Source organism: Sorex araneus, chromosome 6 (assembly GCF_027595985.1).
Source record: "Sorex araneus isolate mSorAra2 chromosome 6, mSorAra2.pri, whole genome shotgun sequence".
Lineage (NCBI taxonomy): Eukaryota > Metazoa > Chordata > Mammalia > Eulipotyphla > Soricidae > Sorex > Sorex araneus.
The window spans coordinates 158,255,975-158,277,709 of NC_073307.1; the positions used below are offsets into that span (position 1 = coordinate 158,255,975).

The window sequence follows — 21,735 nt, forward strand, 5'->3', positions numbered from 1 at the left end:
CTGCATGCAAGGTATGTGCCCTAGTCCCTACAAATGGTCTGATGTTAATGTTGGAACATTGTTTACATGAACAGCTTTGTCACTTACAGTGTCTTCATAACAATAAATAAAAATAAATGGTCTGATTTTATGTTTTGCATCTCCTACTAATCTCCACCAGAATTGTTCTGCAGGTGCCTCAACTGTCCTTAATTTCACTATAGTTCCTATTCAGTCACCTATTTAGTTTTGCTCTTAATTATAACAAGAAAAACCCTGTTGATATTAATCAGCACAGCAAATTCTCTGTCTGACAGATATCGTAAGTGTGAAGATAGCCATCATGGTCATGTGTGAGGCAACCTCTTAACTGCTCATCTGGGAACACGCTGTGAAGGCCGGCTCCAAGGCTCATTAAACAATTTCCTCTCACTGAGTAGCTGATTGATTCGGAAATGGATGAGGAAATTAGGAGCAGAGAAGATATTGCTCTCCCAACTCCACAAGTTCCCTCCAGGTAGGTACAGGATTGATTTTTTTTCCCTATTGCTAGCCACTTAGTAAACCAGGGATGGCCACGGTGCTGGGGAGAAGACAATTAGTGTACTTAGGCACGGGCCCAACGTATTAAATTAAAATATTAAATATCAAAATGCTATCTGATATACTTTCCCAAGAGTTTTCTCTCGTTGGTGCATGGGAAGCATTTTTACTCTGTATATGAATGAGGAATGACTTACATTTTCAAACAAAATAATCTACTTTGAGTGTGAGGAATAGGGAATTTGTGCTGCAAATATATTTTTATGTCTCTGTGTCTAATGTGTATTAAATGATAGAAACTTTACAAAATGACTGTGGACTTTTACCTGGTTAGTCTTCGTAGATCTCACACTTTGGGATTTTACCATTTGTTTAGAGAAGAAGTGTCCTTGCAGTACAAGCTGGTACTGGTGCATAATTTACTTTTCCTTTGAATACCAAAAATTAATGTAGAATAAACTTCATTTTTAAAGGTTTTTGGAGGTGTGGAATGCAGAGTTCTGGGCATCAATATCACTGCAAAATATTCATTATATTCCAAGGCTGTAGAAGGGGCAATATTTCTTGTTAGTTTCCTTATCACTTGCAAGTAGAAATAATTCAATTAATCCTTTAATGCCATTTCTTTACGCATGTGAAATTGGGTGTTCAATCAACAAAACAGCATTCAGATACATTGCTATGTTTAAGGGGCAGAGAGATGCATAAGCATTTATTTGGTTTTACTTTCACTGATTTGCTAAAATAACTAAAAAGAGCTTGATAGTGACCCTGGGTTAATCATAAGAAAACTTGGCGTGGTTTTTCCTTCATTTTGTTCCATCTAATCAAGGATACTGGTATCTAATTTGCACACCCACAATCTTTTTGAGATTCTCATAAGTTCAATAAAGATTTCAGCTGTAGAATTGTTTCTCAGACAAGCAATTGAGCTGGGGAGATAACTAAATAGGTTGGAGCTCATGCTTTGCAGGAGGAGGAACTAGGTTTCATCCCGGACACAATGTTTCCCTGAGGCAGAAACAGCCTCTAAACACCCCTGGATCGCTGTCACTGTCACTGTCATCCCGTGGCTCATCGATTTGCTAGAGGGGGCACCAGTAACGTCTCTCATTGTGAGGCCTATTGTTACTGTTTTTGGCATATCGAATATACCACGGGCAGTTTCCAGGCTCTGCTATGCAGGCAGGATACTCTCGGTAGCTTGCCCGGCTCTCCGAGAGGGGCAGAGGAATTGAACACGGGGTGGCTGCGTGCAAGGCGAACACCCTACCGCTGTGTTATTGCTCCAGCCCAACACCACTGGGTGTGGCCCCAAAACAAGACAAGTAGAACTCTCCTTTCCGCAACTGAGAAATTTGCAGAGGGATTTAGAAAAAAAAAATTGTTTTCTTTTTGGGTCACACCCAGCGATGCTCAGGGGTTATTCCTGACTCTGCACTTGGGAATCACTTCTGATGGTGCTTAGGGCACCATATGGGATGCTGGGAATCGAACCCGGGTCGGCCGCATGCAAGGCAAATGCCCTACCTGCTGCGCTATCGCTCCAGCCCCTAGAGAATTTTTGAATGACTGAACTGATGTTTAAAAAATTTATAGCGCATCTGTAATTGAGTATGCAGAAGAATCTTTCCATGATAACCCACTCCTGGAGAAGGTTACTACTACTGCCCCATCCCCACCCCGTCGCACTTGGATGACATTTCTGCAGAGGGAGCTGGAATTCCTGGGGGTGAGTGAGCCTCCTATAGTCTCAGTGATAGTAAGGATGGATTCCAGGAAAGAGTGGATGGTTGGGCCAATTCAATTTTCCCACTTTGATTCATGAGGTGTGAAAACGTCCTGAAAAGGTGATGTTCCTGGGCCCTGTGGGGTAGAGAAGCATAGGGAACGATTTCTTCATGAACACTTGGATATGAATGTTGAATGGGATCTGCCAATTGCTGGTGGATTAATTTAACATCTTACTATTAGGACTTTGTGGAAGTGGGTAGGGTGAGAGGGAGGAAAGTGGTTTGGGCCATAGTTGGTGGTATTCAGGGGCTGCTTCCTGCTGGCACTGGGGGGTGGGGGGCTTTTCCTTGTGTTTGAGGGACCATGTGCTCTGCCCACAGAGACATTTCTCTGACACTGTGAAGAATTTTTAATCTTTATCTTCACTTAGCTGAAAAGATCGCTCCTTGACAGTCATGATTATGGTAATAAAGACACAGGAGAAAGCAATGTAGCGACCATCCCTGCATTATGTCATGCCTGGATCAATTTTTGGAAGGCTAGACATAATAAATGAATAGCATCTTTGAGACACCAAATCAATTTCTCATTCTTGGTCTCAATTTTAAGGACATCTATACACCGTTTGGGACAAATATTTGTATTTCACAAAACATGTGCTTTTCTCTACAGGTAACACAAATCATAATTGCTTTAATATGTCTTTGTTTTGGAATAATCATCTGCTCCATACTCAACTTTTCAGAAGTTAAGGGAGAATATTTTTCATCATTTGAAGTAGGTTTCCCATTGTGGGGAGCGGTCCTTGTGAGTATATATCTACAATTCTCTGAAAAAATATTGCACATGGTTTATTACTTACTCAGATCAGACCTTCTAACCAATTGTTATTTACCTACAGTATTTGGATTTTGATTATATATGTAAACATATATGCAATTTATAAAGTATTTGTCATAATAGCTGTCACACTTTTGTCAGATGAAATACTTGAGATTAGTAAAAGTTAAATGATTAAAAGTTGGATCTAACTTTTCAGAATCCAAATTCAAAACAAAAAATTCTCCTTACACAATTTGTCAATTAACTTAGTGAAAGTAGGGAAGACTATTTCAGTGAGAAGAATCGGTCAAAAGATGTTTGATGCACCTAGACCTATAAATGCCCTAGAAAAGGTATCTTCTCATCATATTCATGTAATTATAGTACTGTTTAGAAACTAGAAAATTGATGAAGATCATAAAAACAGTGGTCTTAAAAAGATATAATAAATCAATTTCACAAATTTGAGAAGTGTTTTGGATTTTGACATATGTACAAACTATGAAAACTTATTATATCATTATTATGAACATATCACCTCCCCAAAATTTCTTATGTCCCTTATCTTCCTCCTTAAGTCATCATTATCACTTTGAGTTATTAAGAGTAGTCTGTATTGCCTGAGTTCTATATAAAAGGAATTCAAAAGCACATTCCATTTTCCTTACTTTCTAGGTTTCTCTGCTCAGCACATTTTTATCATCTCATGTTGATTTTTCTATTAACACTTCATTCACAAGGACAATTATATTATTTTTGCTTATTTATCTTTATTGTAGTTAAATTAACACTGTTCTTTATTTTAGTTGAAGTAACATTATCAGTGGCATGATTATAATAGTGTAAGTATCTATGGGATTTGGGTTTATTTAGTTAGTTACTGGTATATTAGGTTACTGCACCTCCAGCACCACCAAAGTCAAAGATCCTCCACTTTATATCACCTCTAATCTGCTTCTCCCTTCTATTTCTCACACCTTCATCCCCCATTAACTTGGAAACATCAGTTCTGTAGTGAAAGTCCATGGGTTTGTTACCATTTACACTGTCCTTTCTGTTGATTTTTTCTTTTTTTCTTTTCTTTTTGAGTCATACCCAGCAATGATCAGGGGTAACTCCTGGCTCTGCACTCAGGAATTATTCCTGGTGGTGCCTGGGAGACTGTATGGGATGCCAGGGATCAAACCCAGATCAGCCGCATGCAAGGCAAACATCCTTCCTGCTGAACTATTGCTCTGGCCCCTGATTGATTTATTTATATGCCATATATGAGTGAAATAATCTGGTATTGTTCTTCTTCCTCTGATTTTTTTTTACTTCATGTAAGCCCCTCTAATACTACCACGTGATTGAACATCAAGAATGTCAAGATTTTGGGGCTGGAGAAATAGCACAACGGGTAGGGTATTTGCATTGCATCATGTGGCCGACCCGGGTTCAATTCCCAGCATCCCATATGGTCCCCTGAGCACCACCAGGAGTAATTCCTGAGTGCAGAGCCAGGAGTAACCCCTGTGCATCGCCGGGTGTGACCCAAAAAGCCAAAAAAAAAAAAAAGAACGTCAAGATTTCGTTGTTTCTCATCACTGAGTAGTACTCCCATTGTGTGTTATATGGCACCATTTCTTTATCCACTCATCTTTTCTTGTAAATTTTCTTCTTTTTACAGATTTTGGCCATTACAAAAAAATGCTGTAATAAACATAGATATAACTCTAAAATCTATCTTATCAGCTTTGTATTTGCTAGTTTTTATGATTTAGATCACTTATTCAGGACTATCCTGGGACTACTGACATATTTTATTTGAAACCCTTTTCTACTGTCACTTTATCCCAAATACTTAGTTTATAAGTGTCTCTCAACCCACCACAGAATCTGAAACATTGTAACAGGTTTGAATCTATGCAGTTTATCTATATTTCTAATAAAGTGCCATGTATATTTTCATGATTTGTGCATATACATGCATATATAAAGAGATATATGGTTATAAATATCTCACACATATGAAATATACATTATATGCACTTGAATTTAATGTTACATTTATATATAATATATTTCATGAATATAAATATATACTGCCACAAACACATATTTCTTGCCTGAAGGAGCCATTACTAACTCATAGGAAAGGCATACAAATAAATTGTTGTTATAACATTAGAGGAGTGTTATCGTGGTCTAGGTGCAGTTGGCACTGGCAACGGTGTTCCATGGACCATTCATGTCATGGGCCCCTGGAAGAAATGAAGGATCTCAAGCCCCATTCATAACCTTCCAGAGTAACAACCTGCATTTTCACAGGAAAGTTTCATATGCTCACTTAATTTTGAGAAGGAATCTGTAGGGGAAAGAAAAAGAGTCAGAAGAGGAAGAGTTCATGGCAAACATTAATGGATAACTCCGTAGCATGAATACCCATGACTTTATCTTATATCGGGGGATAGGGGTAAAGTGACCAAGAAAACTCCAGGCTCACTGTGATCCCTCCTTCTTTCTGAACAGTTTGCTATATCTGGAATTTTATCAGTTATGTGTGAGAAGAAGCAAGAAATCTGTCTGGTGAGTGGTGATATTTTTTCCGTCTTGGAGAAGATAAGAAAAGCAGAATTTGGAGGGAGTTTGAGGGGTGACACAGCATCTCCTATATTAGGGAGATATATTGTGAGGATATATGGCTTTTTATTACTAGTTTTTTTATGTTGGATATAGTGTTAAAACAGAAATTAAAATCTCAATGATGTCATTTGAAAAACAACCAAGTGTCAGTACCTTGACACTTGATTTAAAAATGCACCCACCTCATGCTTGTCCTTGCATAAACTCTCTATCATAAAAAAAGGTGATCTTCTAGGTTACTCCTAGCTCTAGACTCAGGAATTACCCCCTAGCGGTGCTCAGGGGACCATATGGGATGGTGGGAATCATACCCGGGTCGACTGCATGCAAAGCAAACGCCCTACCCGCTGTGCTATTGCTCCAGTTCCTCTATCTGTATTTTGAGTCAGTGTAGTTTACCAGTTGCCAGCAGTTCTGCAGTGCAGTAGACTTGTTGAATATGCAGGGTGGTCCAGGTCTAAATGCATTTTTTACCCCCAGGTGGGTGGACGCCTGGGAGCAAACAGCATCAGCATCATTGCCGCAGGAATAGGAATCGTCCTCCTGACCATTAACCTAAAGAAGAGTCTCGCTTCTATTCACAATTGCCTGGAAACTTATGAGGATGAATTCTGTTTTCTCGCTTCTTTTTCCACTGTATGTATTACTTCCTAAATGCTAAAATTTGAGATTTTTTTTTCTTTTTGGATCACACCCAGCGATACACAGGGGTCACTCCTAGCTCTGCACTCAGCAATTACTCTTGGCAGTGCTGGGAGACCATGTGGGATGCTGGGAATTGAACCTGGATTGGCTGTGTGCAAGGCAAACACCCTACCCGCTGTCCTAAGGCTCCAGCCCCTGAGGTCTTAATCTAAGTAAGAAAACATTCTTTGGATAAACACAGTTGCTGTTGTTGCTGATGTCATAATTCAGGGCTGTCGGTTCATGCCCAGAGGTGCTAGCTCCTTTATTCCCAGGAGAACCTTGAGTTACCAACTCTTGATTATTTTCCTGTGTTTCAGTCATTCACTTTTATAAGAAGTGATCTTGGGGGCCAAGGGTTGATCATGACTACAGTACAGTTGTAAGAGAACCCACTGTGGAGAATATGCTTTCATTGCTTTTTTTTTTTTCTTCATTGGCTCTTTTTCCAACAGGAAATTGTAGCAATAATCCTGTGTCTCACCATTCTGGAGTTTTGCTGTGCTATGTCACTTACAATCTATGGAGTTGGAGTCATACTCAAACGAAATAAGGTAAGGAGTCAGCTGGCTTTAAATCCCACTAAAAGGCAAGCTAAAAGGATTTGAGTTGTACAATGGAAAAAAATCACAAGTTTATTTTTGAACATTTCTTCCAGGTGATTATTTCTTCAAGTTTTAATATTTTGGTTTACCAATTTCATACTGTAAATCAGCATACATCTCATAGCCTAGGCCTTCAACTGAGGGTTAAGAAAAGAGGATCTTAGTAATTTTAGGAAATGCAGATACTTCAAAGTGTGTTGAGTATGAGAAGCAAATATGATTGTAGTGATGGAAATAGTATCTGGGTTTATTTTCTGTCCAAGGATAGTGCCTATACTTGCTAACTCTCCCTCCCTTTTCCTTAACTTTCACCTTCTCATTTGCTCTTGTCTCGTTCTTCTTTCTCCCTAGTCCATAACACTACAAGATGCCTTTAAATTTGCTTGTCCCAGTCACTACACCTTTCATGTGTGAAAAAGAATTACCAATGCTTAATACACATACACGTCTCAAATCTCCAAAATAAATACACTATCTCCAACTGTCCACTTGCTGATAGATTCAAGTCTGACAGTTTCTCTTGATCATTTCCTTTGAAGATAAATAAGATGGAAGATACAGCAAAGTTTAGATGCAACAGTCTCACCAATGTGTCAGTTTGGTTTGTTAGAGTTAGAGGGAATGTGTAGAACCAAGTGTAGAGAATAGAAGATTCAGAAAAAGAAAGGGGGATGATATAAACTTCTCAAAAAGATTTCTAATAGTGGACATTCCTTGGTTATTAACATATAATAATTTTCCCTTATTAGATTCCAGAAGATGGTCTTTATGAAGAAGTAAATATATATACATCGATTTACAGTGAGTTGGAAGATAGAGGGAAGACGTCTTCTCCCACTGATTCATAAACCCATGTCTCCAGGATAGTCTGAACTATAGCAAATGGTCCAAAAATCCAAGATCTGTGTTTCAAGGGCAACTGACAAAATTTCTCATCTGTGCTTAAGGGGATATTCACAGCATTGCTAATCTAGAATCTTCTAGTTTTAATTGTTTTGGTTGACCTAAACATATTATTGACACCTTCAGATGTGATAGACTCCTATAGTTCTCTATTGTTGTCTCACACCCATTCTTTCTGGGAATTCAATATGTAATAAGTCATAATTTACCATGTGCTAATAATTGTGGGAATAGAAAAACAGGAGAAGATTGGTTGAGAGTTGCATTACACTTGGAAAGTTTGATAGCATTTATTTATGAATCCTTTTTGGGAAATAATTTGGGAATTATTTATGAATTCTTTTTGGAAATACTTTTTGGGAATATAATTTTGATAATTATATGCCTGCTGGATCATGGGCATCTTGAGGGTTCATTGAGAATGCAATAGCATTTGATGTCGACCACAATTGTCTCTTTCTCATTGTGGGCACCAGTTTTCGCACTTTGTGGATGCCCAATACATATTTATGGGATGGAAATCTTAAAGTATAAAAAGAAAAAAGGAAAAAAAATTACCCTGAAGTTAATTTGGAGGCAATCAGGAAGACAAAATGTCAGATCACAGGCATTGAATTAAGAGGAAACTTGACTACAGACTCAGGAGGCAAGTATTGAACCTAATATATCAAGTTATCAATAGATGATTTCTATTTATGTTCATTCTTATGGTACATTTATCACTGGTGATAAAATTCAGGGAATATGCACTGGAATCTTAGATCTATTTCTTGAATTGAAAGAGTTATCACATCATTTCTTTATCTTTTCACGTAGTCTGGGTTATATCACATGTAAAATTGAAATATTAGAAATAATTTTTCTGCCAGCCATAAAAGGATATTATGGAAACAGACATGGTATAAATTAAAAGTGTTCTAAAAAAGATATCATTGTAAAATTTACTTTAATTCATGTGTATATAAAAGCAACACCCAAATCTTAATAATTTCTTATAGTATTAAGTTTAAGTACATTTTATTTTAATTCAAAAAGCTCTATTCTCTAATACAACTTCAATTTTAATGTACTTTATATTTCACCACTTCACATCTGTTTCCTGACGTGAAATGTTCTTTGCTTGCCTGAATCACTTCTTCTTTTGACACTTATCTTAAATTCTATTTTAATATTTAAGTTGTTCCAGTTAAGATTGTTCCCCTCCCTCAGTTTGTCAAATAAAATATGTGCAAAAATATACACATCATACATTACTTTCTATAGCATATGTTTTGTGTCCCATCAATAATGCAAAGTGCACTTTTGCAATAAATTTATTAAAGCCTCACAAATCTATGTGTATTTGTTAAATCAGTAGCATATTTACTGGCACAGTAATGTTCAGCAATGCTTATAGGCAGTAGAAAGTAACTCAGTATTTTGGAAACCATAACTGGAAAGATCATTTACTGATATATTTGAAATAAAAAAAGAATAAAGTAATGAACGTCTGGGGTAAATAATAGTAAAAAATGGCCATATCTAAAGTATGGAAAAGGTCTTTAATTGGCAAATCTTGTTAAGGCAAATTAAAAGATAAAATTTTTGTACAAAGAACTGATTAGTATGTTATATCTAGGATAAAAAAACACTTGAAAATGATTGCTTCTCTTACTTCATTATTTTATCTAGTTTTCTTGGGATAATGTGATTATTTGGTCAGTTTAGTCAATGGTAATTTGCAGTCCTGGGATTGTACAGAAACCAGTATCTAACAAATCAAGACACCCCCCCTTATGTTATCAAATTATTCAACATACATTGAGAGTCAAAAATATTTTCTTTTAATGTTATATTACATAAAACTTTACATTTAAGAGAACTTAAAACCTTTTTTTGGTTGGTTTTCTTTGGTTGGTTTTCGTAGCAAGACCAGATTTCTGGGTAAATTTTCTTGATTTCTTAATTTAAGAGTTCTTGATATGTAGATGAAGATCTTGCCTTTGGTGAAAATGTATCCTTGGGAACCTTAGGCATGAAATGCACACTCTAGAAGAAACAAAGTATGTTATCTCTTCAAACTTAATATTTCATTTACGCCAATAAGTTGATATTATGAGTACACATATACACGTATATCTTCATTAAGGACTGGAGCGATAGCACAGTGGGCAGGGCGTTTGCTTTGCATGCAGAAAATCCAGATTTGATTTCTCCATCCCTCTTGGAGAGCCCGGCAAGCTGCCGAGAGTATCCCGCCTGCACAGCAGAGCCTGGCAAGCTCCCCGTGGCATATTCAATATGCCAAAAACAGTAACAACAAGTCTCACAATGGAGATGTTACTGGTGCCTGCTTGAGCAAATTGATGGACAACGGGCAATAGTGCTACAGTGCATAAATAAATTTTATAAAATGTCTTTATGAGATTTCTTCATGAAATTTATCTATTTTCCAAATGTTATGCATAGAGAATTCTTAGCTATTCTGAGATCATATCAAGCCATTGAGTTCTTTAAATAATTATATTCTTAATCTATATTCACTCTGCTACCTATAGTAAAAGTTTATATAAATAATTTAATTTATATAAATAAAAACAGGAGCTCATGGTAGTGGTAGCCCATTGAATTTCACTGAATAATTTTTAAAATGCACTTTCAGGTCAAATAAATTTTGAATCACCTAAAGGGAAAATCAGAACGTACTACATTGACTGAATCTAGTCACATGTGCAAACGTCCTTTACCAAGTTAAGACTGTTGAAGAGGCCAGAGGCTATGGCAGAATGCATTTCCTGCCAGGAACAAAGGTACACCACGTTCCAGTGAGCTGAGCCCAGGCACAAACTCTTACCACAATGATGAGCAAGTCAACTTCTCAGATTTCTGCATTTTCAAAACGAGAAGTAGTTTATTTCTCCCGTTGAGCTGTCTTCACAGTCAGTAAGTCTCCCATTGCACTACACTTCCTTCTTTCATCTGTCTTTCACCCCATCACACCATTGTCTGCCTCATGGCATGGCACTGATTGTCCCTTCTGCTACTCTTGCTAACATAGTTCAATAGAAATCAGAAGCTGAACTAGATCTGGTAAGACTCAGGGAGGCTGGTCAGCGCACTCACCCCAGGAAAGACAGACTGAGCGTGTTTCCACCACACCATAGCAGTGAGAGCAGCCAGGTAGAACTCCAGCACAATACAAATCAGCATCACAGACAGAGTTCCCTACAATGCAGGAAACAGGAAATGGGCAGTGCCTTGTTAGAAGACAGGAGTGGAATCTGAACTCTCAGAATAGGGAGCCAACGCACTCGCAGAAAGGGAGCATGATTCCTTCTGAGATTAGTGGTTGCCTTTGCTCATTTATGACTTTGAAAAGAAGAGGGGAGCTGAGTAGTGGTGACCAAATCAACTCCTTTACACACTTGTCTCTGATTACATTGTCACTCAGTGTGAAGACAAGGCTCTGAGGAGCTATGGTTCCCAGTCCAGCTTCATCTCGATTATTTAGTAGCAGCTGTGAGTCTAGAACTGTTTCAGCTTCTCTAGCTTCTCCTTCATTTATCACGGGTGCATGCTATTTCCTTCTGAGAGATTTATGAGGGTGATTGAGATTTTCACTGGGCAGGTATTTTTGTTTGATTTTTTTTTTTTTTTTTTTGCTTTTTGGGTCACACCTAGCGATGCACAGGTGTTACTCCTGGCTCTGCACTCAGGAATTACTCCTGGCGGTGCTCAGGGGACCATATGGGATGCTGGGAATCGAACCCGGGTCGGCCACGTGCAAGGCAAACGCCCTACCCGCTGTGCAATCTCTCCAGTCCCTGGGCAGGTACTTTTAAAGAACCCAATTTTAACAACCCTTCTGTATCTCTGAGCCCTTTTCCTTAACTTTTCTTGAAGGCCGTCAGAGTTGTACAGAATAATTGAATCTGTAAATGGCTGTAATGGCTAATAATCCAAATCAATACTCAAAAAGGTTGCGAGAGTATAGATTTCATCATTCTACCATTCTAACTGTTCCTGCAGAATTAGCCATCTGATAGAACGGGAGAGAAAATGTGATTGCATATGCTTCTAGCTTATTTACACCTGAAGAGGAAATAAAACTTGAATATGACCTTGAAATTATTCCATCAGACAAACTCAATATAATACCTGTTTTTTACAGTGTAAAATTATCCCATAAATCCTAACTTTTCCCCCACACACACCCCATGCATGTCCTTCCCAGACTTCTCTGAAGAATTGTTCCCAAGGTGAACTTGATTTTGCTATGTGATGGTTTGTCCCAGTTACTATTGTCCTCATTTCTGTACCTTTTCTCAGCATCTTGACCTGGCAGACATGTCTGTGGCCAGCTCCATTTGGAGTGGTAAGCAGACATGAACTCCGTCAGCTCTACTTTTTGTCTGGTCATCCTCCAATCATGGGCCGGAGCGATAGCACAGCGGTAGGGCATTCGCCTTTCACTCCGCTGACTCGTGTTCGATTCCTCTGCCCCTCTCAGAGAGCCTGGCAAGCTACTGAGAGTATCGCGCCCGCATGGCAGAGCCTGGTAAACTACCCGTGGTGTATTGGATATGCCAAAAACAGTAACAATAAGTCTCACAATGAGAGACATTACTGGTGCCCGCTAGAACAAATCGATGAGCCACGGGATGACAGTGACAGTGATCCTCCAATCATACTCTTAACTCACTTTTAATTCACATTTATCCTTATGTAGTCTCTTATTTATTTATTTATTTATTTATTTATTTATTTATTTATTGGTGTGTAGTAGTACACTCAGCTATGTTCAGGGCTTACTCCTGGCTCTGTGCTCAAGATCATTCCTGGTAGTAATCAGGGAACCTTTTGCAGTGCCAGGGATTAAACTAGACTTGGCCAAGTACAAGGCATCTACCTTACCTATTATAGTCTTATCTCTAGCTCCCACGTGGTCTGTTTTTCTTTCCCTCGATATATTTCTGACCAACCTCCTCGGCTCAATGTTTTAATGTGAGATATATTATTTTGTTAGCTAAACTTATGGTTCTTCTCCCCCTTCGGTAATAATAATCATTATTATTCTCACTCTGCCCATATTCATTATCTGCTAATTTAATAAAGACCTCCTTTCTATGGTATAACAAAAATAACAGCGATAGCACAGCAGGTAGGGTGTTTGCCTTGCACGTGGCCTACCCATGTTCCATTCCCAGCATCCCATGTGGTCCCCTGAGCACCGCCAGGAGTAACTCCTGAGTGCAGAGCCAGGAATAACCCCTGTGCATTGCCTGATGTGACCCAAAAAGCAAAAAAAACAAAAACAAAAATGACAGTGATGTTGGCCTCTTATCTATTAAATAACATTTATCACTGTGGTGTCAGGAAGAAGGAGCCCTAGCTTTCAACTCTTGCTCTTCACTAATTGCTACTAATGTCCACTAAGACCAAGTGAAACCCCAATCATATATATCTATCATGTTTCCTGTTGACACTTCATGATCACTTGGGACTTTTTTGTTATCTTTTTATTTGGTTTTCATTTTTTGGCTTTTTGAGTCACACCCAGTGATGCTCAAGGGTTACTCCTTTTGCACTCAGGAATTACTTCTGCGGTGCTTAAGGGACCATATGGGATGGGGTCAAACTCAAGTCAGCGGTGTGCAAGGCAAATGCCCTGCCTACTGTACTACCGCCCCTCACTGTTGGGGCTGGACTGACCTATCAGGGCAAGCCCATGTATACTGTACCGTACTACGGACAGGAGCATAGGGACCCATGAAAATGGGCGAGATTTCTCGTGTGTCCTGACTGGTTTGGATGAAGCTGAACATTTTCCCCCTTCAAGCTGCCTTCAGAAAAATAATTTCAGAATACTGAAAAGAGCAGTTTTTCCTTCTCTCACAGAAGCCTGGCTGGTCTTTGACATGCAGATGGTGTTAGCCAGGCCTGACCTTTGATATTGTAAATTGTAGATTTCAGGTGCAGGCCCAGCTTTGTCTTTGAGCTTTGTCTTTGGGATGTAAATCCAGGTGCCTGTAGGAGGTTTCAGTTTCGGTTTTGTATCTTTTCCTTCTCAGTTCTGTATTCTTTTCCCAAGGCTATAGGCCTACGCATACAAGGAAACAATATGTTTCCATTGTCTCAATATTCTCCCTGTAACATTTTTTGATGCCTTTGGTGACGTCACTATATTGCGTCCTTTAGAGGTACCATGATCAATAAAAGGAGGTCCACGAGGCCCTCTGCCTTTGCTAAGAGCCAGAGCGAGCCTTAGTCCTCCAATCAAGGCATTTCTTCCGCGTTCCTATCTCAGCGCCTCCGATTGCACGAACGTTCATGCAACACCCCACCTTTCTGCCATCTTTGCCTTTTGTAATTCCCAATTACATATTTGAAGAATATTTTGATAATTGTAATTCTCAATTACATATTTGAAGAAAATTACATATTTTGCCTTGATGAAACTCCTAGTTAATGCCTCAAAGAATAAAATCTATTTGACTAGAAAAAAAATTAACCAAAAGTTTTTATTTTTTCATCACAACATCACCTTGTACTTATGGTTCCATTCCACTCTCTTGTGAGCCCTTTGCCCAGTTCCTTTATCTCAGCACTCCCTGATCCTTTGCATAACCCTTGCCTTACTCCAGATGCCCAAAACTCAGAAAGCTTGAAGTTTTCAAAAGAAGTGATAAGAACTCAAGTCTTAAAGCATTTCACCTAAAAATACTTACATCCAGAATAGTTTTGCTCTTTGTGCAGTAATCAGTCTCTTCATGGTGGTAATGATGGATCTCTTCTGGTTTACTCGTTTCATTCAGGCATTTCGATGTAACAGGACCCAAAGCAGCCAGGTTGATGGAGAGGATAATGAAACTCACTAGAGCAGATAAAGAGCTCATAATATTTGTAGCCAGGCTGCATTGAACCTGAAAGAGAAGTCCTGAGTAAGAATATTTACAAGTGAACATCAAATGTCTTATGTCTATTTCTCAGTGCACTGCAAATTTTATTTTCTTTTTGTATTGCTCGGCTAGTCTAGCACTGGTAGAACTTAGCCCGTGTGTATCCTGGTGCCTTGTCACCTCTCTGACTATAGAAGGATATTAAGTGAATAAATAAATGAAATGTTTCCCTCTAGACAAAATTTTGCGAAGGTAGTAGAGAATATTGCTTTCCTAAATTCTTTGTCCTGAGCTGACAACAGGGGTCTATTAAGTTAGGCCTGCAAGATCCCTAGGAGAGTGTGATTTAAGGTTAATGTGATTTCTCATTCCCATCACTCAGAATTACTTCTGGAAGCATTGGCCATACGAGTGCTGGGCAAAGCAAGTCATACATCCTTGTGCGCAATTTCTCTTAAGAATCCACACATGGGGCTGGAGCAGTAGCATAGCGGGTAGGGTGCTTGCTTTGCATGCCGCCTACCCAGGTTCTATTCCCAGCATCCCATATGATCCCCTGAGCACCGCCAGGAGTAATTCCTGAGTGCAAAGCCAGGAGTAACCCCTGTACACCACTGCGTGTGACCAAAAAAGAAAAAAAAAGAATACACACAAACACACAAGTATGGGTTTGTAGTTTTTAGTTTTGGGCCTGGAATCTGGACAGGTTTATTGGAGCTGACTGTTTTGAGGGGCACGTGTGATCAGCTATAGACTAACAGTTCCAGACTTAGATCCCAGTACGGTGCAATGAGGGGCAGTGTGTGGGAAGAGAAAGAGATCTGGACAGGGTGTCAGAAAACTGATGAAGCTATTCTAAGTCTGAAAAAGTAGCTTTGTCCTCTACTGTCTTTGTCAACCTGAATACCAGTTACGTGGTCTCATGTCTACATTTATGGGGCGAGCAGGATGAATCAAATGATTGTTGACATTGTTTCTCTCTTTCTCCAACTCACAGAAGGGGAACCTGATCTAAGATCGTACTGAAAGCTATAGTCATAGGTAGGTACAGTCTGAGCTATCCCCTAGTAGCTAAAATTCGACCATTATGTAGTCGTATCTCCACCTCCCTTCTGTTGATTCATCAGTGGGAATTGGGGTCAAAGTAGAGGACAGACAGGACATTTTGCTCCTCAGATCCTCCAAATAAAGACTAAAGTATATGCTTCCAGTGTCCTGCTATTCGGCAATAGACATGATTCTTTAAGACATATTTTTTTAGGATAATTTAGTTCTTTATGGAACAGCATATTATTTTTCAACTGTTAAAAGGGTTTATATACTGTATGATCATAGCAGAAATCATTAGACAGTAAATGGTTGTGACAGGACTAGATTTTCCTTGAGACCCCAAATGCATCTTTGAGATCATCTTCTCTAGGATAAGAGCCCTGTATGCTCCCATCTGAAAATCCAAAAATATGGCATATGCATGTCATTCAATATGGTTGTCACTACAGTCTATAAATACTTGAAGTGAATTATAACTTTATTTTTTTAATTATTTTATTAATTCACCATGTGGAAAGTTACAAAGCGTTCAGGTTAAAGTCTCAGTTATTGTTGAAGGGATGGTTGTTTCAGCATTGTATAACTGAGACCTAAGCCCGAAAGCATTGTAATCTTCCACACGGTGATTTAATAAAATAAAAAAGAAAAGAAAAGAAAAAAAAAGTCTCAGTTATACAATGCTCAAACACCTATCCCTTTACCAGTGCACATATTCCACCACCAAGAATCACGATATACCTCTCCCCTTCCCCCCACCTCCCCAGCCCCCACTCTGCATGTGTAACTGGTAAATTTCACTTTACTTTCACTTTACTTTGAATTATAACTTTAAATTCAATTTCTTCATTGTTCTAGCTATAATTTAAATGATCCATAAACATATGTTCATATCATGTCAGACAATATAGTGATCATATTTACTTTATCACAGAAGTTTTATTGGAAAGCATACCTCTAATAATTCTGATTAAAAAGAAAAGATACTAGCATTCTAGTGCTAGCAAGTTTTGAACACTTTTTTAAAAAAAATACCTTCTGACTGCATTGGAAAACTTCTTAAGCCAGAGTTTACAAATTTACTTGCTTGTATTGTATGACATTCTTACATCTGGTCCAGCTGTGTTCAGCTACTTGAAAGATATAGGATCGAGTGAAGACTTAGTGAACCAGACTGGAGTGATAGCACAGTGGGTACGGCATTTGCCTTGCACACAGCTGACCCAGGTTCGATTTCTCCGCCCCTCTAGGAGAGCCCAGCAAGCTACCAAGAGTATCTCACCCAAACGGCAGAGCCTGGCAAGCTACCTGTGGCATATTCAACATGCCCCAAACAGTAGCAAACAAGTCTCACAATGGAGACATGACTGGTGCCCGCTCAAGCAAATCGATGCGCAACGGGATGACAGTGACAGTGACAGTTATAGATTAGGCTTCTCCCAGTCAGTTGGCTTTTCTCTCCTCATCATTTCCAATAGGTTTCCTCAACAAAGAGTCGGAGAAATGACTAATGACTAATGCAACTTTTAGAAGTCGAGAGATCCCATTGAATTTTAACAAAAGTTAAAAAAGTTATTTGGAAAAATAAAGAAGTCAAATTGAGCAGTAGGGCATTTTAATTGGATTTCTTATGAGTTTTAATAAAGGGACTTAAATAGTGAATTCACATGAGTGAAAGTTTGTAATCCTGTATCTTCTTCATCATGATGTTCTAAATCTGAAGTTCCCTTAACACCAAAAGGGAATTCTATGAGGCAGACTTTTTTCTAGAATGTATTCTTTAACATTGGTATAAGAAATGACGCAATATTCTGAATGTTGGCTGTGATTCAGGTCTAGCAGTTGGAGAAATGTGCCCCGGGTAGGAATAACTCCCCACTCTTCTAACCAGATGCTCTGAGACTTACTTTTCAACTCAACACAGTAATTGGCCCTGAAAAGTTCTTCCTAAATTCCTCCTCAGTACATACAATGTGGCTGATGTCTCTTATACTCACCAAAATCTTAGTTGTTTTTCGCTCTGTGATGATGGACAGTAGTCCAGAGATGATAAGCTACTCAGAAAAGATGGATCTTGGTTAGGTAAATTTCTATATTCAAACGTAGTTACAATATTTTCAGGACATTAATGGAGAACAAAGTGGTGAGGAAGGAACAAATGAATATTAATGCAAGATACAATTAAATTCATAGATGTAACTTCTTTGTCTAGGACAGTTAGAAAAGCACAGAGAAAGGAGGGTGAGGGTAGGTAGCTCAAAGGACAAGTGAGAATTTTAGCCTAAAGCTTATATTTTAACTTCAACATAGCTCAAGATGAGGTGAAGAGTTAGACAACCTTCTAAAGAAGTCAAGCCAAACAACTTCTGCTCACACATAGGAGAATGAGTTCTACCATGAACTCTTTGGTCCTGGCAGATGGAAAGGAAGCAAGTAAAGGTGAGACACCTAAGTTCTAGCATCTTCCTTCCACTTACATTCCCAACTTGCCTGTTTAAGGATTTCTACTCACACACAAGCTTCCAATGAAAGGGTGTGCAGTCTTCCACAGGGAGGAAAATGTTTCAGAAAAATCTGAAGAGGAGAGAGCATGCACCAAAATGATCCCCAAACTCAGCACGATCACTCCACACATGATTTGGATACTCTGTTGGAAGAGAAAAGGACAGCTTCTGTGAAGGACAGGACTTTATCCCTCTCATACAACTCATGCACGATCATTTTCTATTGAATCCTAGTGAGAATATGCTGGAAAAACTCTGGAGTGAGAGCTATGTACAAGATATTTTGGAAGAGAAAGTTATTGCATCCCTGAATTTTGCTGTGTTAGGACATCTAGACAAGTGCTTAGCTTGCATTCAAGTATTTCTGCTTTTATGGCCCTTGTCTGCCCCTGATCAGCATGCTGTTCTGTTTTGCTTTTTGATTGCATTAATACTAATTATTATTACATTACATGGCAGAGCCTGACAAGCTACCCGTGGCGTATGCAATTTGCCAAAAACAGTAACAACAAGTCTCACAAGTCTCACCAGACGTTACTGGTGCCCGCTTGAGCAAATCGATGAACAACGGGATGACAGTGCTACAGTGCTACAATATACATTATCACCACAATTAAAAAGACAAATGTTCATCTTTTTTGTATGCCATTATATATCAATAAAGTGGTCTTTCAAGGGGGAGAAATTTGGGCCACCTCTAGCTATACTTAGACCCAGGCTCCCTCCTGATTGTGCTTTTAGGGGTGCCAAGGGGGAGGGGCATAAGAAGTGGTCAAATCAGGTTCAATCATACACAAGGCAAAAATACCTTAACCCCTGTATTCGCTCTGACTTCTAAAGTATTTTTTCCAATGCTGAGAAGTTGTAGATATAATTATTGATCAGGCATATCCAAAAATACATAAACAAAAAAGAACTCAATTATTGCTCATATTTGGAAGCAGGGGGAAAAGCATGTTTGACACTGTCTCCTGTGGAAAGGACCTTAGAATGGTTGAGATGGCTCTCTAAGTAGCTTCCATTGCTCCGTGCTTTAACCTCTGACAAAACAAAGGAGTCTCCATGTTCACAGTAATTGTCACATCCCAAGACATACATAATCTCTCCCCTTTGTCCACCCCACCCCCCATTCCAGTCCAACATGCCTTGAAGATCTTACCCCAATACATCTGATATTTGACTTTAGATATTTCCACAGATTGTCCTGCTTCTGGTTGGTCGACACGGGTTTCTCTGTTTGGGGGAAATTGATGCCATTTGGTGTGATGATCACAATATTCTCATGGGTCATGGGTTGTGATGTCATGATGAGGCTAGCAACACTGGAAGAGAAAATAAATTCAGGTTTTACATCAGAGAGCTCCCAAGTTTGGTTCCCAGATTTTAAGCCAGTTTAGGGCTGGAGCAATAGCACAGCCGGTAGGGTGTTTGGCTTGCACGCAGCCAACCCAGGTTTGATTCCTCCGTCCCTCTCAGAGAGCCTGGCAAGCTACTGAGAGTATCCTGCCTGCACGGCAGAGCCTGGCAAGCTACCCGTGGCATATTGGATATGCCAAAAACAGTAGCAACAAGTCTTACAATGGAGACGTTACTGGTGCCCACTCGAGCAAATCAATGAGCAACAGGATGACAGTGATACAGTGATATTTAATCATTTCCTGCCCTTTAGGGAAGCATGAAACTGTGAAAAACCCAAATGTTGATTCTATGGTTATTTTCCCACACAGAAAATAAACAGGTGATAAGGAGGCAGGAACATAGTGTCCAGAGGCAAGAGGCCACAAAAATTTGCAATACATCAAAATCTCTATTTTCCTACAACTGAATTGCCATATATTTGATAAATTTTATCCTCAAACTTTACTTCCAATTATGAGATATAATTTTTATCATATTGATCACAGTAAGGATTCTATTCATGAAGCTTTTCCTAATGATCTTCTATATTGTCCAAATCACCTAATTACTTACTTTTAATGTCTAACAGCAGAATATATTAGAATTAATTCTAGGTATCTTTTCATCATATTTACTAGGCAATATTCTCTAATGCCATTAATCCTTATAACTGGGTACTTAGCTCTTTAGTAAAACCACGCAAAATGAAAACTCAGAATAAAAGAAATTGTCTATGAATGAGAAAATATACATTTTCTTTTTACACATGGCAGAGTTAGTACTGAAGAAATAGTTGTAGATGCAAGTTTTGCTCAGGTATGTCCATACAACTGCAGAGCTTGGACCCCAGCTATCCCTGAATCTGGACACTTTGCACCATCCATCAGATCATGTTACACTTTCTCCTTTCCTTCTGATGACAGTAGCCTGTGTCAGACATTAGTCTGAGGAAATTGCAGCATACAGGGATATGAGAATAGAAATCGGCATTGTACAACCTGGGTTCGGGACCTGCACACTGCACTCTCAACCTTTGGAACCAGAAAAATCTTTGGGATTAGGGCTTGGTTTCCCTTTCGCTGCACCACTTCCATCCCAGAGACAGCCCAGTTTGAACACTGGTGAAATCTGAAGAGGCAAAAACTGTGTTCCTATTAACATGATACTAGGTAGGAACCGCACTAAGGTAGATCCACAGGAAGCAGCAGATGCACAGCAATCAAACTAGATGCATTTTTCCCTTTGCCCACATTCCAAAATAATGTAGAGTCTCTTAACTTCTCTCAAAGATACGACCACCCACTATCCCCTCTAATGAAATCACAGCAAGGGGAGTGCTGAGTTGAAAAATAATCTCTCAGCATCACCTACCTGTGGGCAGCCTGTAAAGTTCCAGCGGAATTCTCAGAATTCTGGGAGAGTTTAACTCTGGGATCTCTCACACACACTTGTTAGAATTTCGCACTTGTCTTTATCTTCTGAAAGCTACCAGCTTTGCCTTCGCTTGAGGTTTAGGACTAAACAGGATGTGATCCTTTCACGTTTTGATTGCGGGCTGTCCAGCACTTCCTTTTTTTCTAAACGTTTTGCTTCTTCAGAAGTCACCCCCAAAAGCCAAGCTATAACTGGTTTTGCATGTGAATTGAATTGTCATCCCAGCACTTACTTGTATCATTAGGCATGGCACATCCATTATCTGCTTCTCTGCTTTCCAATATGTTAAGTAAGAAACAATATCCACACTGGATCCTATAAAGATTACAGTAAACATTTTTGAAAGGCCTTTGTTGCTTCTGAAGAAGATGGGCTAGTATGTAATTACTAGTAGTACTATTGATGATAGTAGTAATCTTGATAGATAAAAATTTAGTCACTGTCACTGTCATCCTGTTGCTCATTGATTTGTTCGAGCGGGCACCAGTAACATCTCTCATTGTGAGACTTATTATTACTGTTTTTGGCATATCCAATAATGCCACAGGTAGCTTGCCAGGCTCTGCTGTGCAGGCGCGA

General features: G+C 39.1%; 2 protein-coding genes across 2 annotated transcripts; one reads left to right on the forward strand and one right to left on the reverse strand.

Annotated features, from left to right (window-relative positions):
* The first annotated feature begins 434 nt into the window (after positions 1–434).
* MS4A2 (membrane spanning 4-domains A2) lies at positions 435–7,840 on the forward strand. The gene is made up of 7 exons (XM_004620793.2): positions 435–496; positions 2,122–2,254; positions 2,929–3,063; positions 5,590–5,646; positions 6,184–6,339; positions 6,843–6,941; positions 7,742–7,840. The coding sequence occupies exons 1-7, from the start codon at positions 435–437 to the stop codon at positions 7,838–7,840; spliced, it is 741 nt and encodes a 246-aa protein (XP_004620850.2).
* A 1,950-nt stretch (positions 7,841–9,790) lies between these two features.
* LOC101555504 (membrane-spanning 4-domains subfamily A member 6A) lies at positions 9,791–21,156 on the reverse strand. Its single transcript, XM_004620809.2, has 7 exons — positions 21,094–21,156; positions 19,484–19,646; positions 18,333–18,467; positions 17,818–17,874; positions 14,603–14,797; positions 10,998–11,099; positions 9,791–9,923 (listed from the first exon to the last, which is right to left on the reverse strand). The coding sequence occupies exons 2-7, from the start codon at positions 19,628–19,630 to the stop codon at positions 9,837–9,839; spliced, it is 723 nt and encodes a 240-aa protein (XP_004620866.2). The 5' UTR covers positions 19,631–19,646; positions 21,094–21,156; the 3' UTR covers positions 9,791–9,836.
* Between the last annotated feature and the right edge of the window lie 579 nt (positions 21,157–21,735).

Excerpts from the sequence above, each read along its gene's own strand:
- LOC101555504 (XM_004620809.2), bottom strand. The coding sequence starts at position 19,630 with ATGACATCACAACCCATGACCCATGAGAATATTGTGATCATCACACCA. Across the intron at positions 14,798-17,817 it reads GAAAAACAACTAAGATTTTG|GTTCAATGCAGCCTGGCTAC; the intron begins GTGAGTATAAGA and ends CTTCTCTTTCAG. Across the intron at positions 11,100-14,602 it reads AGAGCAAAACTATTCTGGAT|GGAACTCTGTCTGTGATGCT; the intron begins GTAAGTATTTTT and ends CCTGCATTGTAG.
- MS4A2 (XM_004620793.2), top strand. The coding sequence starts at position 435 with ATGGATGAGGAAATTAGGAGCAGAGAAGATATTGCTCTCCCAACTCCA. Across the intron at positions 2,255-2,928 it reads GGGAGCTGGAATTCCTGGGG|GTAACACAAATCATAATTGC; the intron begins GTGAGTGAGCCT and ends TTTTCTCTACAG. Across the intron at positions 6,942-7,741 it reads TCATACTCAAACGAAATAAG|ATTCCAGAAGATGGTCTTTA; the intron begins GTAAGGAGTCAG and ends TTCCCTTATTAG.